The 14,924-nt window shown below is 43.4% G+C and overlaps 1 protein-coding gene across 5 annotated transcripts in view; it reads right to left on the minus strand.

The window, feature by feature from the left end:
* The window catches only part of smoc1 (SPARC related modular calcium binding 1), a 229,340-nt gene that overhangs the window by 133,379 nt on the left and 81,037 nt on the right, over positions 1–14,924 (minus strand). For all 5 annotated transcript variants that reach the window (XM_059954878.1, XM_059954891.1, XM_059954885.1 and 2 more), the window contains exon 7: positions 14,131–14,211. In XM_059954878.1, the coding sequence (XP_059810861.1) occupies positions 14,131–14,211 (81 nt within the window). The remainder of the gene's footprint in view (positions 1–14,130; positions 14,212–14,924) is intronic.

Genomic DNA, 14,924 nt, shown 5'->3' on the forward strand with positions numbered 1-14,924 from the left:
TGTCACTGAAACTTGACAGGGGCAAAGTTATGCTGAATCACTAACCATGGGAATCTAAAGAACAGGAGAGAGAGAGAAAAATAGATTAATGTTTTAAGTTAATGACCATTCAAGAGTCTAAGTGAAGTTTAAAGCCAGAACCATTTGAAATGAAACATTAACTGTTTCTCCATATACAGATGCTGCCAGACCTGCCGGGTATTTTCAGAATTCTCTTGTGTTTGGTTCAAACTTGCAGTGTATGCAGTTCAACATGTAATGTACTTTGTCCAGATACAGGCAGGTGGCTAGAAAAGCGGGTTCATCTAACAGCATCGCATGCAACATAAATCCTTCCAATGTAAAGTATCTTTGCATGGAAATCCCCAAAATACATAACCTGTAGCCCAATATACAGTATGATCCTTGTCCTTTAAAGCAATAGCCAAGGTCTGCAATGTTAAACCAAGTTCTGGAAAATGCTAAAAGATGCCAAATCTGACTAATTTTAAAACTCTTTCTTTTTGAATTTACTTCTTCCAGCAACAAAGCAAACAACCAATTCACCTAAGAAGCACACTCCTTCAATTGATTTGATGTGTTGGTAAAATAAGTTTCATTTTCGGAAGAGTGGTGCAGATACGCCTCACAATTCCAATGACCTGCGCTTATTCCTGACCTCTGACCCATCTACGTGGAGTGGCACGCCCTCCCAAATACCGCACGGGTTTCTTCCAGGTGCTCAGATCCCTCCCACACCCAAAATAAATTAATTGGTAAGCAATTTGTCACTGGAAATTGCTTAACTGTGTAAGTCAATCTGGAGGGAGTTGTTGTGAATGTAGGTAGAATTGGAGTCTGCTAGTCAGTGCAGACTTAGTGGGCTGAACGTTCTGTATGACTATGAATGTTGCAAGAGCAGGTTCTTGGAAGTAGAAAGCTGTGAGTTCAACTCTTGCTTCAGTGTTGAGCACGGTGCAAACTGAGGAAATGATTTCCCATCAGCGATGCTCAGTTTTGGATGAGGCATTCACCTGAGACTGCCTCTGTCCTCGCAGTTGGAAGCAAAAGGTGCCACGGTATTAGTTTGAAGAGCAGGTATTTATCCTGCGTCCTAGAAAATAATTACTAACATTCAGCCCACCATAACTAAGCTGAGCACCCCATTCACATCTATACTAATCCCACTTACCAGTGTTAGGACCACTAGATGATTTAAAAGCTCATTCATATAATTTTTTTTTAGAGTCCTCACATTTTTGAATCCTCAGTCAACATTCCTAAAGCAGGCAGCCTGCTCACTACCACATTCCTGATTGTGGCATCTTGCCATTCACAAAGCGGCTGCTGCATTTCCTACAAAAGGAACTTCACAATCAACAAAGTATACTTGAAGGAAGTGACTTGGATGTTCTGAGAAGGGCAACCGAGAGCCTTAAGTCAGCCACTGAGTTCATGGACCTCCTGTGGTAGTGCCCATAGGGTCAAGCTGAGAACAACTGGAGCTGCTTGTAGGTTTCTGGCTCCAGGTCAGAGGTATTCAGCATTTTGCCTGGGTAGCCCCCAACCTGCTGGCATGGACATCGATTTTTCTAACATCTGTTAATCTGTCCCCCCACCCACCTTCTTATTCTGGCTTCTGCCCCCTTCCTTTCCAGTCCTAATGAAGGGTCTTCACCTGAAAATGTCAAATGTTTATCCCCGTCCATGGAAGCTGCCTTTTGCGTTTGTTGCTCTAGGTTTCTGGCAACAGCAGAACCGCATGCTTTCACAGGGAACACACACAAAATGCTGGTGGAACGCAGCAGGCCAGGCAGCATCTAAAGGGAGAAGTACAGTTTCCGGTCGAGACCATTCGTCAGGACTGACAGAAAAAAGAGATAGTAAGAGATTTGAAAGTGGGAGGGGGAGGGGGAAATGCAAAATGATAGGAGAAGACCGGAGGGGGGGGGGGGGATGAAGCTAAGAGCTGGAAAGGTGATTGGCAAAAGGGATACACAGCTGGAGAAGGGAGAGGATCATGGGACGGGAGGCCTGGGGAGAAAGAAAGGGGGAGGGGAGCACCTGAGGAAGATGGAGAACAGGCAAGGAGTTATTGTGAAAAATCAGGGATGGGTTAAGAAGGGGAGGAGAGGCATTACCGGAAGTTAGAGAAATCAATGTTCATGCCATCAGGTTGGAGGCTATCCAGCCGGTATATAAGGTGTTGTTCCTCCATCCTGAGTGTGGCTTCATCTCAACAGTAGAGGAGGCCATGGATTGACATATCGGAATGGGAATGGGATGTGGAATCTTTCACAGGGAGCTTCCCTTTGATATGACATGGGAAGTTATAAGGACAGGGTTTAATCCTGATTTGGGTTGCTGTTTTTGCAGAATTTGCACATTTTCCCTGTGACTGTGTGGATTTTCTAAGAGTTTCTCTCCATGTCCCAAACAAGTGCAGATTGCTAGGCACTGCAAATTGCCCACAATGCATTGCTGAGTGGCAGAATCTGGGGAAGCCTGAGGAGAATGGGGGAGTAAATAAAAAAGTATAAACATGGAATTAGTCTACGTGAGTGAGTGAAGGTTTGCACAGACTTGGTTGGCTGAAGAACCTGTTTCTATTCTGTAACTCTCTATAGCTCCAGTCATTGCCAGAATGGGAGATTTGCTGAACTTGATGTCCCAGGACCAAGTCCTTCAGCCATGGCTCACAAGTCAGCTGCTACGGCCAGAGCTCAAATGTCGGCAGACTTTTAAGCTATGTCACATCAAATGTTCATCCGTATGCTCCCTAAATAAGCAATGCACAAAAAGCAGGTCAGGCAGCATCTGTGGAGGAAAAGGAACAGTTGATGTTTGGGAAAAAGACCATTCATCTGATCTGACAGTTCAGATAAAAGATGTCCATCCAAAACATGAACTGTCCATCTTAAGTCTAAGTCCCATAACCCTTGACTTCTCAAACAAGGGAACTAGGACGTGCCAATTCACCCTGTCTGGTGTCTAATAAAAATGTAATGGACATCTACATTAAACTACTGTTTATTGACTACAGTTCTGCCTTCAATACCTATGCAAAAGCAAATGCGTAAGAACACAAGAAGCTGCAGAGAGCAGTGGACTCTGCCCAATACATCATGATAACATCCCTCCCCATCACTGGTAGTATTTACAGGCACTGCTGCCTCAAGAAGACAACATCTGTCAAACAACTCCCTGCATCCAACCCACGCCACCTTTTACAGCAACCATCAGGCAGGAAGTACAGTCCCACACTACAGGGTCCAACAACAGTTACTTTGCTTCAAATATTCGGTCCTGAACCAACCAGAGAACCGTAATCCTACAGTTTAGCAACATTATGAACACTTTGCCAATTTGCAGCACAATTGACTTTGTTTATTTTTTTGTTCTGATTATGTTTCCATGTATTAAAAAAGTATAATTTATTATCAATTTACAATTTTCTTCTGGATATCATTTAGATGATGCTACACGCAAGTGATGTGGCTGCAAGTTTTTAATTGGACCTGTTCATACATGTACCTGAGCAGATGACAACAAGCTTGACCTTGAACTTCTCTCATTGTCAGAAAAGCAAAGCAGAAACTCCTCGACTTCAGGAAGAGGGTGCTGTGCACGTGCTCCTCTCTGCATTAATGGTGCTGAGGTCAACAGTCTGGAAGGCTGAAGTTCCGAGGAGTGAACATCACCAATACCCTGTCCTGGTCTACCCACACAGACGCAAGAAAGCTCACCAGCTTCTCTAACTCCTCAAGAGGATAAAGAGCCTTCACTAATTTTTATTGGCACACCGTAGAAAGATTCTTATCTAGATGCATCGCTGCTTGCTATGGCAACTGCTCTGCCAAGAATACAAGAAGTTGTAGTGTTCTGGATAGAAACCAGCTTTCTTGCACTTCTTACTGCCTTGGTAAAGCAGCTCAAGGACAGCTGCTGTCTTGGCGTTGTAAGACTTTCCAACAGTACCCTTGCACCGTAAGCTGAACTCTTGCCCTCACAATCTATCTCTTGAAGGCCTTGCATCTTATTGTTTGCCTTCACTGCACTTCATCTGTTACTGTAACACTACATTCTGCATTCTGTTATTAGCTTCCCTTGTGCTCTCCCAATGTACTGTTGTACTGAAAGGATATGTATGGATACCTGGGAACATGTGACTATAATATTAAACCAATTTACTAAGCTCACAAGGAAGGCTACCTGTGACATATTACAAGTGATCCAGAGTGGGTTTCAGAAGAGACTGAGCAAGAGACAACTGGGTCCCCAGACATTTTTCATCTTCTATCTTAAAGCCTTATTTTTATATTAATGATTACTGATTTCATTTCATACCAAACCAAACAGGAAGCCAAGAGATCCAGGAGGTTCTCTTTAGCAAAAAAAAAGATTAGTTGAAAGATGTTAACTGTAGATGCAATGAATGAACAGACTTGCATTTATACATGATGTCATTTGCTACGGAGTCGTACAGGAAGAGAACAGACCCGTTGGTCCACCAAGTCCGCAGATCAACTTCCAAAATACACTAATGTTACTTTATTCTCACCGAATTCCCAGTAATAGCTGGCCCCCTCATTCCTATCGCTCAACTTTCACATATTTGCACTCACAGGAAACCCACCCGCTCAAAGGGAGAACAGGCGAAGTCTGGACAGACGACACCCCAGATCGGGATTGAACCAGGATCACGAGGGTTGTGAGACAGCAGTTCTACCAGCTGCTCCACTGTGATCTCAGGATGTCCCAAAGTACCTGTGACAGTCCAATCGACTGAGATACAGGAAGTAGAGCAACCATTTCTTACCATTTAGAAAGAAATCACTCAGCCTATAAAAAGTCGATGCCAGCTTTCGAGACATTCCCAAAATAGAGTCACTGCTGCATTAGAGGAAACACAGCAACACATTTACACATGACATTTCTAACGACCAGTGCATCTACTTTTAGTGACTTGAAGTATCTAGAGTGGGGTTTGAACCCATAAACTTCTGTCAAAGGGTGTGGAGCAGGAGACAGTTGGATTTCCAGCATCTGCAGATTTTCTCGTGCTTGTTATTGTGTACCATTCTGATCAATTTGTTTTGTGTTGAAATTTATATTTACTTTAAATGCATTGGAGATCAATAAATTAATTGGTGCTGTAGTGACTGCATCATCTTTTCAACTGTAGTACTTCCAGAACTTCACTCATTTTCTTTTTGTGTAGGTTATGCTTCTGCTAAACACACACTCACGGGCTGAGATTTTTCACCTAAATGTGTGTGAACAGCTGAGAAAAGGAGAAAGGGGCAGGACTGCAAGGGAGCAGTAGCCGTGCTTTCAGATGCTTCATTTTATCCCCAACTGAGTCTCTACTTGAGAAGTTAAGCCAAGTCTTTCCTCTCGGGTAGGTGTGTATCTTGCTAGGGCACCATTCTGAATGCGCGGGAGAAATTTCTGTGATTCCCTTGCTCAGAGTTACCTGCAAACCAGCAGAAAAGTCCATCTAGTTGTAATTCATGAAGTGGTCTAGAGTGCAGCTGCTGCAGTGGAAGAAACAGCTCAACTGTACACAAGTTGCTACCAGAAGCTGCAGCAAAGACCAAATCCCTTACAGGAGATACAGGCAGGGAAAACTCAGCTCCATCCGCCAAAAGCAGAACTTCTCGGAGGCCAAACGTTTTAATTCCCATTCCTGTTCCGACATGTCAGTCCACGGCTCCTCTTGTGCCAAGATGAGGTCACCCTCAGGGTGGAGGAGCAACACCTTATATTCCATCTGGCATGAATATCAATGTCTCGTTCCCATAAAAAAAATTCCCTCTTACTCTCCTCTTCTTCTATTTCTCACTCTGGCCTCTTGCCTCTTCTCACCTGCTTATTACCTCCCCTGGATCCCCTCCTCCTTCCCTTTCTCCTATTGTCCACTTTCACCTCCTATCAGATTCATTCATCTCCAGCCCCATTATCTTTCCTACCTATCTGACTTCACCAATCACATTCTAGCTATCCTCCTCTTGTTCCCCCACCTTTCCATTCTGGCATCTTCCGCCCCCCCCCCCCGCCTTTTCAGTCCCGAAGAAGAACCCAAAACATCAACTCTTTATTCATTCCCCTAGATGCTGCCTGACCTGCTGAGCTGCAGAGTTCCTCCAGCATTTTGAGTATATTGCTTTGCATTTCCAGCATCTGCAGAATTTCCTGTGTTAGGGAATATTTCCCCTATTCATCTTTGAAGTACCTTCTGTGTACTTGCGAAAAGAGCAGTTTAACGCCTCACCTGAAAGTCAGCACCACCCAGCGCAGCCTCAATACCACAACGTACCCTTAGCTAAGGTTTTTGTCCTCAAGTCTCCAGAGTGACATTCAAATCCATAATCCTTCCACCTCGGATGCTGCCCACAGACAAATCCAAGAGGACAGTTTACCTCCAACAGAGCATGGTTCTCTGAGGAGGCACCATATTCAACAGGGAGGGCAGAATACTAAACTGAACCTGCAAACCGTTCAAGCAGTTTTGACTTGACCTCAGTAAAAGTGGGCATTCTGACTTCTCAGCGTTTTACTGTGAGCGAGAAGCTCCTTTACCGCAGCCCAATATGTTCAGCTTCGTCTGCTCTCTAAATCAGCAGGAGTTCACAGCTTTTTATGCTATGGACCTATACCACTAAGCAAGAGCTTGTGAACCTCTGCCTTAGACTCATGTATACTTTCAGCCTTTATTAATATCAACCAAGACTCCAATAGTTGATGTTTCTCTCAAATACACATCTTGACAGCAGAACCCACCATCCAGGACCCCCACCATCGAGACCATGCTCTCCTCATGATACTGCCATCAAGAAGATACAGGAGCCTTAGGTCCCAGACCACCAGGTTCAGTAACAGTTATTACCCCTGAGCTACCAAGATCCTGAACCAGGGTGAATAATTTCACTCTCGTCACCACTGAGCTGTTTCCATAACCTATCAACTCATTTTCAAGACTCCACAACTCCTGTTCTCAATTTTACTTATTATTTTTGTTAGTTTCTTTTGTATTTACGCAGTTGGTCTTACTTTTCAAATTGTTTCTGTCCATCTTTCTTTCTGTGTAGTTTTTCATTAATTGTATTGTGTTTCTTTATATCTACTGTGAATGCCCACAAGAAAATGAATCTCAAAGCAGTGTGTGGTGATCTATGCATGCTTTGATAATAAATTTACATTGAACTTTGAACTTGGAAAATCTGTGATCAAGCAAACCGCTGGTGAAGGATTAAGAAGAAACCTTACTTTTACTGACAACTAGACCAATTTGAATTCATTCAATATGCCCAGTGTAATCAGAATCAGGTTTATTATCTACTTTGGAATTTGACCAGGAACACTAGTCCTTTCTCTTCTCTAGCCTGTCCAACTGTGGGCTGTTTATTTTAAATTAATTTGCAGCAACCTACCCAACAGTTCTACAAATTCCTTTTAGTGCTGTAAACACTGAGATTGGGACAACCTAAATCATTTTTATAGCAGTTCACAGGCAGGTTATCTACTCAGCACTTATGCACCAATTAGTTTTCCTTTAAGATCCAAGCTGTTTAAAGGGCCCCATTAAATGACCTCCAGTTGGATTGTAATTGCCAGGTTTGCCAACAGTTTGTGAGAGTTGTTTTATAACCAAGTGTTTCACTGTAAATAAAGCAATTATCTTCACCCTAAGTCAATTTAAGCAACTGCTATGCATTACAAAGGAAATGGCTAACAAGATGTTTCTATTGCTCTGCTTGATCTGTCAAAAGCCCATCCCGCTCCATCTCCAAACAATACAAGCACAACAATCCCTTAAGTGTTATCATTTAACATTCATTGTGTGAATGTTGGGACAGCCAACATGCTGTAGGACCCAGGAGAGTAACAAAACAAAGAAATCTGGATATAGCTTCAAAGCAGAGACTGATAAGGTCACACATTTGATTGAGTGCCACCAAGTTACCACCAAGGACAGAACCTCAGAAGGCCATGGGTTCAAACAGCAATGACATTCACTTAGAGAGGACCCAAGGCAAAAAGGCTTGACTTGTGGCCAATACATTAAAAACAGAAAGCTTTGTAAATATTCAACAGGTCAGATGACATCCGTGGAGAGAAACATGGAGCTGTTCCAAGATCCCTATCCTTCTCTAAATTTATTTCAGATTTCCAGCATCAGCAGCCGAGACTGGAAACTGATGAATGAATGACACTGTTCAAATAGTCAGGGCATCTGACTGGCACAGCTCCAGCTGCAGGACCAAGTGCCAGGGACGTGCTGAAATTCAGGACAGCCATCACTGAGGCTATAATATAGGTCCCACTCAAATAGGGCCCTGAGTAAAAATGGCTCACACCATCCCTCATGTGAAAGAAAAAAATGACGTTACGCTGATATAACATGTGTGGATAATATATCCTGTGACAGATGAAAATACTGCATTATTTACTTGCAAGTTTTATGAATGAAGTATATTTTTGGAAAAAATATTCATTCAAAACATCAAGATGGAAACCACTGCCCCAAAGCAAACATCTTGAATTCAGAACTCTTAAACAGTAACCCATGTCTTCCTCAGCTTTCAGATGCTGGAAATAACGGCAGTTACTCATCTACAGAAGCAAATCCCTCCTTAAAATGCCAAAGCAACTTTTGAAGATGCAGAAAGGAATGGAAACAAGGGGAAAGGAATTCACGCTTGTGAACGTCTGAAGCCCACCACCCCTCCTTGCGCAAACTGGCAGGTTACTGTAACAATGCTAGGTTTGTCTAATGATATTTTCATCTGGTTTAATGGCCATGGATTATTTTCAGTTTGGTTGTTCCCAAAATGTGGCTCTTTAAATTATGTCCCAGGATTCATTGTGTGAATTTCAGCCTGGTTTTTCATAACCTATCCAAACTGGGTCACGTAATTGCATCATCGCTCAAGTTTTCCATCCCTTAGCACATTATTGCTAAGCAAATATATTAAAAGAACCTGTCACACTCATACATTTACAAATCACTGGACAGTATAACGTAATGCTGCCTTAGCAGCCCCACAAAGCTGGGCTTTTTATTTGCGAGCATTTTCTTCTTCCCTCCCTCCACAACACGCCCCATCCGTCCCAAACACACTTTAACTGCATGAACAGCTTTACATGAGATTTACAACAAAGGTAAAGTTGCTGTGATGATAGCGGTGGCTCACTTTGCAGCACCGTTGCCTCAAACAGATGGGCATGGATCATGTCCCAAACCTGAGCACAAAGATATTGATGATTGTCTCTGTGCTGCTTAGTCTAAGGTGTTGTCCTTCAACGAGAAGTTAAAATCAGGACCTAACTACCCCTTCAGATTCCGGAGCACCATTTTGAAGGTGTGAGCCTTGGCCAATAATTATTCCAATGAAGAGAACTTGTTGTGCACCTAAATGGCATTACTGTATGTTGGGATCTCCTGAGATCCAGAGTGCATCAACACAAATAAAGATAATTCATAGTTACAGTCACTTGATTTCTTTGTGAGACCACGTCTACCAGGAATTTGTCACAAGTATTTTGTGCAGCCCTGAATTACAAACACATTAAAATAATATCCCAACCCTTTAAAAGATATAATTAACTTTGTAAAAGGGAAAACATGTTTATGATTTCTAGATTGTGATGCTCATGAAAAATGCCCTACGTGAAAACTACAGGATTCCATTGCTGCTGAGCAAATGTCTGGATGGAGATGGTTCAAAACAATATCTGGTGTGAAGGCTAAAGCCCATGGATTGGACACATCTCTCATACCCATGGGTTTCTGGGACAATGAGCTGAGTTTTCTCAATAACGCCAAGACTAGGAATTAAAAGCTTATAACTTTCAGGAGTTGGAATGATCTGAAGAAGCAGTGCCAATATAAAGAGGTCTTGGGAAAGTAAGTGTGAAAAAGGGTCAATATAATGAGTCATCAGTTAGAATAACAAGCCTGGTGATGAAGCCAGATTTAGCTATCAAGAGTGGCTAACTCTTCAGCCAGATATGGGGAAGTGAGCTGAGGACTGAAGGAGAGTCTTAAGACCAAGATGGAACTTGTAATTCAAAAACAAAAAACAAAGGCAGATGTTGGAGATAGATGAGTGCAAACCTGAGCAAGGGGTGAACAGTACAGGTCAAGAGACATGTGGGCATCCAGAAGCCAAATCAACTTTGCACTAGTGGAGGGATGACAGCCTGAGAGAAAAGTGGGGAGCAGCTGTAGTTATCCAATGTATAGACTGTACTAGGAGCAACTTCCCCATTTCCCTAAGACCCTATTAATTCTCGGACATGGCACAAAAGAGAGGCTTTTCTTGAGCAAAACTGAGAAGTTGTGTTTGGGAAGAAGCTTATTCTTGTGGGAGCAATGTAATTCTGTACTGCTCAGAGTTGCAGCCCTGTGAGTCTGAGGCATTTTCACCACTCTCATGTAAACCTAGCACTGCAAGATTCCAGCCTTGGAAACTCATATTGGTAATTAGCTGAGCTATCCAAGGACAAGTCTACTGCTGATTTTGGAACAAAGATGTCTTGAATAATTTTTAATGATGTAAGTGGCATGGAATTCTTTTCCCCCAATGCCAGTGAAACTGCTTCTGCTCTCCAAATGAACAAGGGTAAGCTTCTGTTCTGCCAAAGATCCACTAGGCTGGTAGTTACAATGGATTAGCAGACAACTGTTTCACCTCCAAGACCCTGGAACAGATCCAACCCAGAAGGATGAAAGGAAGGGAAACCTTCCCTCTCTTTGCTTGTTGGCCAGGGGTCTGCATGAAGCGAACCAAGTTCCCAGTTGGGTTGAAGTTCAGCACAAAGCAAGCCATAAATCGGCATTAAATTGTCTGCTTTGTCCAGAGGTCACAAGGACACACTGTATCCTTACCATGCACCAAGCAATGATGCTGTAAATATTACAGTGCCTTTCTACTCAGATTCCCATTTGGCATGTGTGATTTTAATCAGATAAAGCCACAGCTAAGAATCTACATCTGGGCAGTTCCAAGGTTGTAAGGAGGTGAGCTTTGCAGGAATTTCGGGATACCAGCAAGAACAGACAGTGTCCACAGTAATGATACGCCGACTGCTGCCCATGGTGGACCCAATGCTTCCACGCTGCACTGGCTATGGATGTGTTTGGATAACTGGCCTCAATGAAAATTCCATTACAAACAGGGAATAAAAATTAAGAGTAAATTAAGGGTAAGTTAAATTTAAAGGGAAATTCAGTGAAATATGATTGCATTGAGAATGCATTCCAGTCATGAAATGCATCAGTGAACAGCCCTCTCTCCAAAGATAGCAGTGAATGGACAATACCCTTACCAGGCTGCAGTGTGATGTCAAAGCCATTGATGAAATGGTATATAATTTTAGCAGAGCTAAAAAAAATTAGTCTGCTCCTCAACACCAAGCCACTAGCTGCTCCACACCACACCAAATTCATGTGGATGGTGTCTACTTAGGAATTAGACTCATGAAGTTCTTACCAAAGGCATTGAAGCTGATATTTGAAGAGTGGCCTCAAAGGGTTTCTGTACTTTTCAATAAAGCTCTCTTCACATACCGAGTCTTTCCATCAGCAAGCAGACTCCCTGAATTATCAGGATAACCCTGAAGGCCGAAGTGCCTGGTGCCATCCAATTCTATTCATTACAACTTTCATCAGGCACTTCCATTAGCAGGGCTCGCAGCTGCGCCTCTGCATGAAGTTCGTGGGCTCGAGCTCTGCTCCATGATGTGGTTCGACGATGCAATGTGGTACACAGGAGACCCTGTACTGCTGGGAAACAAACACCCATCTGCCTTCTCAAGTGGACGTAACAGGTGCTGGGCTCTTTTCAGAGGAGTGCTGCGGAATCCCACCAGCGTCACTGAAATATGACTTACAGTCAATATCTCATTGCAGGCCCAGTCTCAGCTACACTCAAGTTAGCTGCCGGCCTGCCTTTGCCGGTTACAGTGCAGCATGACCTCACACCTAGAGTCAGCCCAAGTTGCTGCAGTGGGACAGACTGCTGGAGGAACTCAGCATCTATGGAGGGGAATAGACAGTCCATGTTTTGGGCCGAGATCCTTTATCAGGACTGGAAAGGAAGGGACAGCCAGGAGAAGAAAGTAGGGGGTGGGGGGGGTGGAGAGCAGTGGGAGGAGTACCAGCTGGCAGGTGATAAGTGATGACAGGTGAGGGGGGAATGTGGGTGGGTGAAGTTGAGAGATGATAGGAGGAAGAGGCAGAGGGCTTAGGAAGAAGGAACCTAATAGGACAGGACTGTGGAGCAAAAGGGAGGTGGGGAAGCTGGAGGTGGGGGTGGTGGTGAACGGTAGGTCACAAAGATGAGGAAGGAGAAAAGAAGGGGTAAAGGAGCCATAAGACTGGGGTAAACGAGAAGGGGAAGGGGGGAGAGCAGAAAGAGGAAAGTGGTTAGCAGGAGTTAGAGAAATCAATGTTGCTACAATGGAATTTTGGTCCTGGTTGAAAGATTATCCTTAAAATGGTAAAACTCAAAGATTCTCAACCTATAAACTATATCTTTCACCAATATTCAGTGATGGGATTGCAATAGAAAGATAATAATCAGCTCAAAATTAAAAGATGGAAGAGGGCCATTACATGTTCTAGCACCATCCCGTCATCCATTAGCAAATGCTCCAGCTCCTTTCACATGTATTGTTCCTTATCCCTGTGTCACCTACCAAAAATCTACTGTCCCCACTCTTGCACCAATGTCCAAACACTGTTTCAGACAGTTCCATACCTTTGTCATCCTTAGTGTGGGGAGAAAAAAAAGCTTTCTGATTTTGCTCCTAAACAACCTGAAAACTGGACTTGATGAAGTCACTCTGAGAAAAGAATTAAAGGGTTAAATAATCACCTTCTGTGCCATGAGAAATACAAGCCTGACTGGGCTAATCAGGTGAGTTTTAGGAGAACAATCCAGTAGTTTGAAACTATTTATTTTATTCCAGACTTACTGAATTTATTCTATTTGAAACCCCCACAGCGGTGCAGCTGGCAGAGCTGCTCCCTCACAGTGTCAGCAACCCAGGTTCAGTGCTGACTCCATTTCCTCCCACCTCGCTCTGTAGGTCAATTGATTGGCTGCTCTAAATTGTCCCTGGGCTGTAGGTGGAGTGAGTGCGCAAAGTTGATATGTGGAGAAAAAACTAAAGGGAAAATTGGGGGGGGGGGGGGGGGGGAAGAACAAGATTACTCCGGTATAGACCTGATGGGCCGAATTGGCCTACTTCTCACCCAAACTGGAAACTGCAGTGATTATGATTCAACTTTATCGATCCAGATCACAAGTACAAACATCTAGTCACAAGAGTCACCAGAACATCATATAATTCACGGAAACAGGCCCTACTGATTAATCAAACAAGCCTCTTCCCTTCATCTCATCCAGTCATTCTAAAGAGGCCCTATTATGTCAGCAACTTTGGCAATGAAGCCAGCATCATCAAGCCATTCTGCATGTGCAGAGTCACTTATGTATTCAAGAGAAAATATTGATCTGGGTGGAAGACATAAACATGGCAATTCTGTTTAACAGCACTCCTAACAGTAAAGAATTCATCTTGCAGCAAGTTTATACGTTGTCAACTGGTGCTAATTTGTAGATCAGGAATTCCCAACCTTTTTTATGCCATGGACCCCTACCATTAACCGAGGGGTCTGTGCACCCAGGTTGGGAACCCTGAGGCCTAGGTGCTATTGGATCAGTCCCAGCTGACAATCTCAGACAGCTATCTCTACTGCAGAGCCAAAGGAGCTTCACACCGCGAGCCCTGTAACAGTAAAGTAACCCTCAGTATGGGTTCAGCAATCTCCAACCACTTCCAAATCCAAGTTTGTTAACAACAGAAAATGCTGGGAACACTCTCCAGATCAAGAGGCTTCTTTGGAGGGGTCACTGACCTGCAAGCATTGACTTTGCTCTCTCTGGACAGACATTGCCTCACTGGCTGAGCATAACCAGCATTTCATTGCTGAGATTTTCGGTCTCTGCAGTATTTTGCTTTTAAAATATGAAATATGTTCTTCTCATAAAATAAGCTTTTTCCTTCACTCACCATCAGTGATGCCTTACAAGGTAACTTAGAAATGTTGCCGCATATTTTTTAGCATGCTTCACCTACCTTGAACCCTCATACTGGAGCCATTGTGCTTGGAGTCTTTACTAACTAGTTGCTTTATCCAAAGGGTCGGTGCTGTAATCTCTGAAACAGAGCAAAATCAAGACATTTGCACATGAACTGCTGTGCTGAAAATTCATTTTTAAATTATTTGCTATCAGAAATTTAAAATGTGATCTGGTTCAACTTCCAAGCATACTAAGTGTGGTCCGTTCGATCAGTGAGTGAGGCAGTGAGGCAATTAAGAGTCTCATTGTGCACAAGCATGTCATTGACATTTGTTGACAGGGTGTTGAAGCCAATTGGTGTCCTGATAAAGTAAATGACAAACCTGAGAGCATCTGCAGTGGAAATGAAAAGGCACATTAAAGCAGAGTCATTTGCAGGAATCAGGGAGCAGGGAGCGGGAACTGACCAGTTCTGTGCAAGGTCTCTAAGTCATGAGAACAGACACAGAGGTGAGATGAATGGGGCAATCACTAAGCATAAAAACAATTTAAAGGTCGGCATTTTGTATTTGTTCCTCTGGATTTCCAGCATCTGCAGAATTACATGTGTTTACAATTTAGAGGAGATGAGTATCTCAGACCCACCTTCCATACAAGGTCAGGCCCTTCTTAAGTAACCCTGAAGCAGGCCACAGCTCTTCAATACGCCAATGTGTAAAGCCATTGCCATCAACCTCACACGGCTGCACACAAGTGAGGTCAAAACAAGCATTCCATGGCATTAGGTTTCACTCTGTACTCTTGAGATGCTTGTCATGTTCTGTACCCAGAGGACCCAGGTGTAATCTG

The sequence above is a fragment of the Hypanus sabinus genome, chromosome 2, assembly GCF_030144855.1.
Source record: "Hypanus sabinus isolate sHypSab1 chromosome 2, sHypSab1.hap1, whole genome shotgun sequence".
NCBI lineage: Eukaryota > Metazoa > Chordata > Chondrichthyes > Myliobatiformes > Dasyatidae > Hypanus > Hypanus sabinus.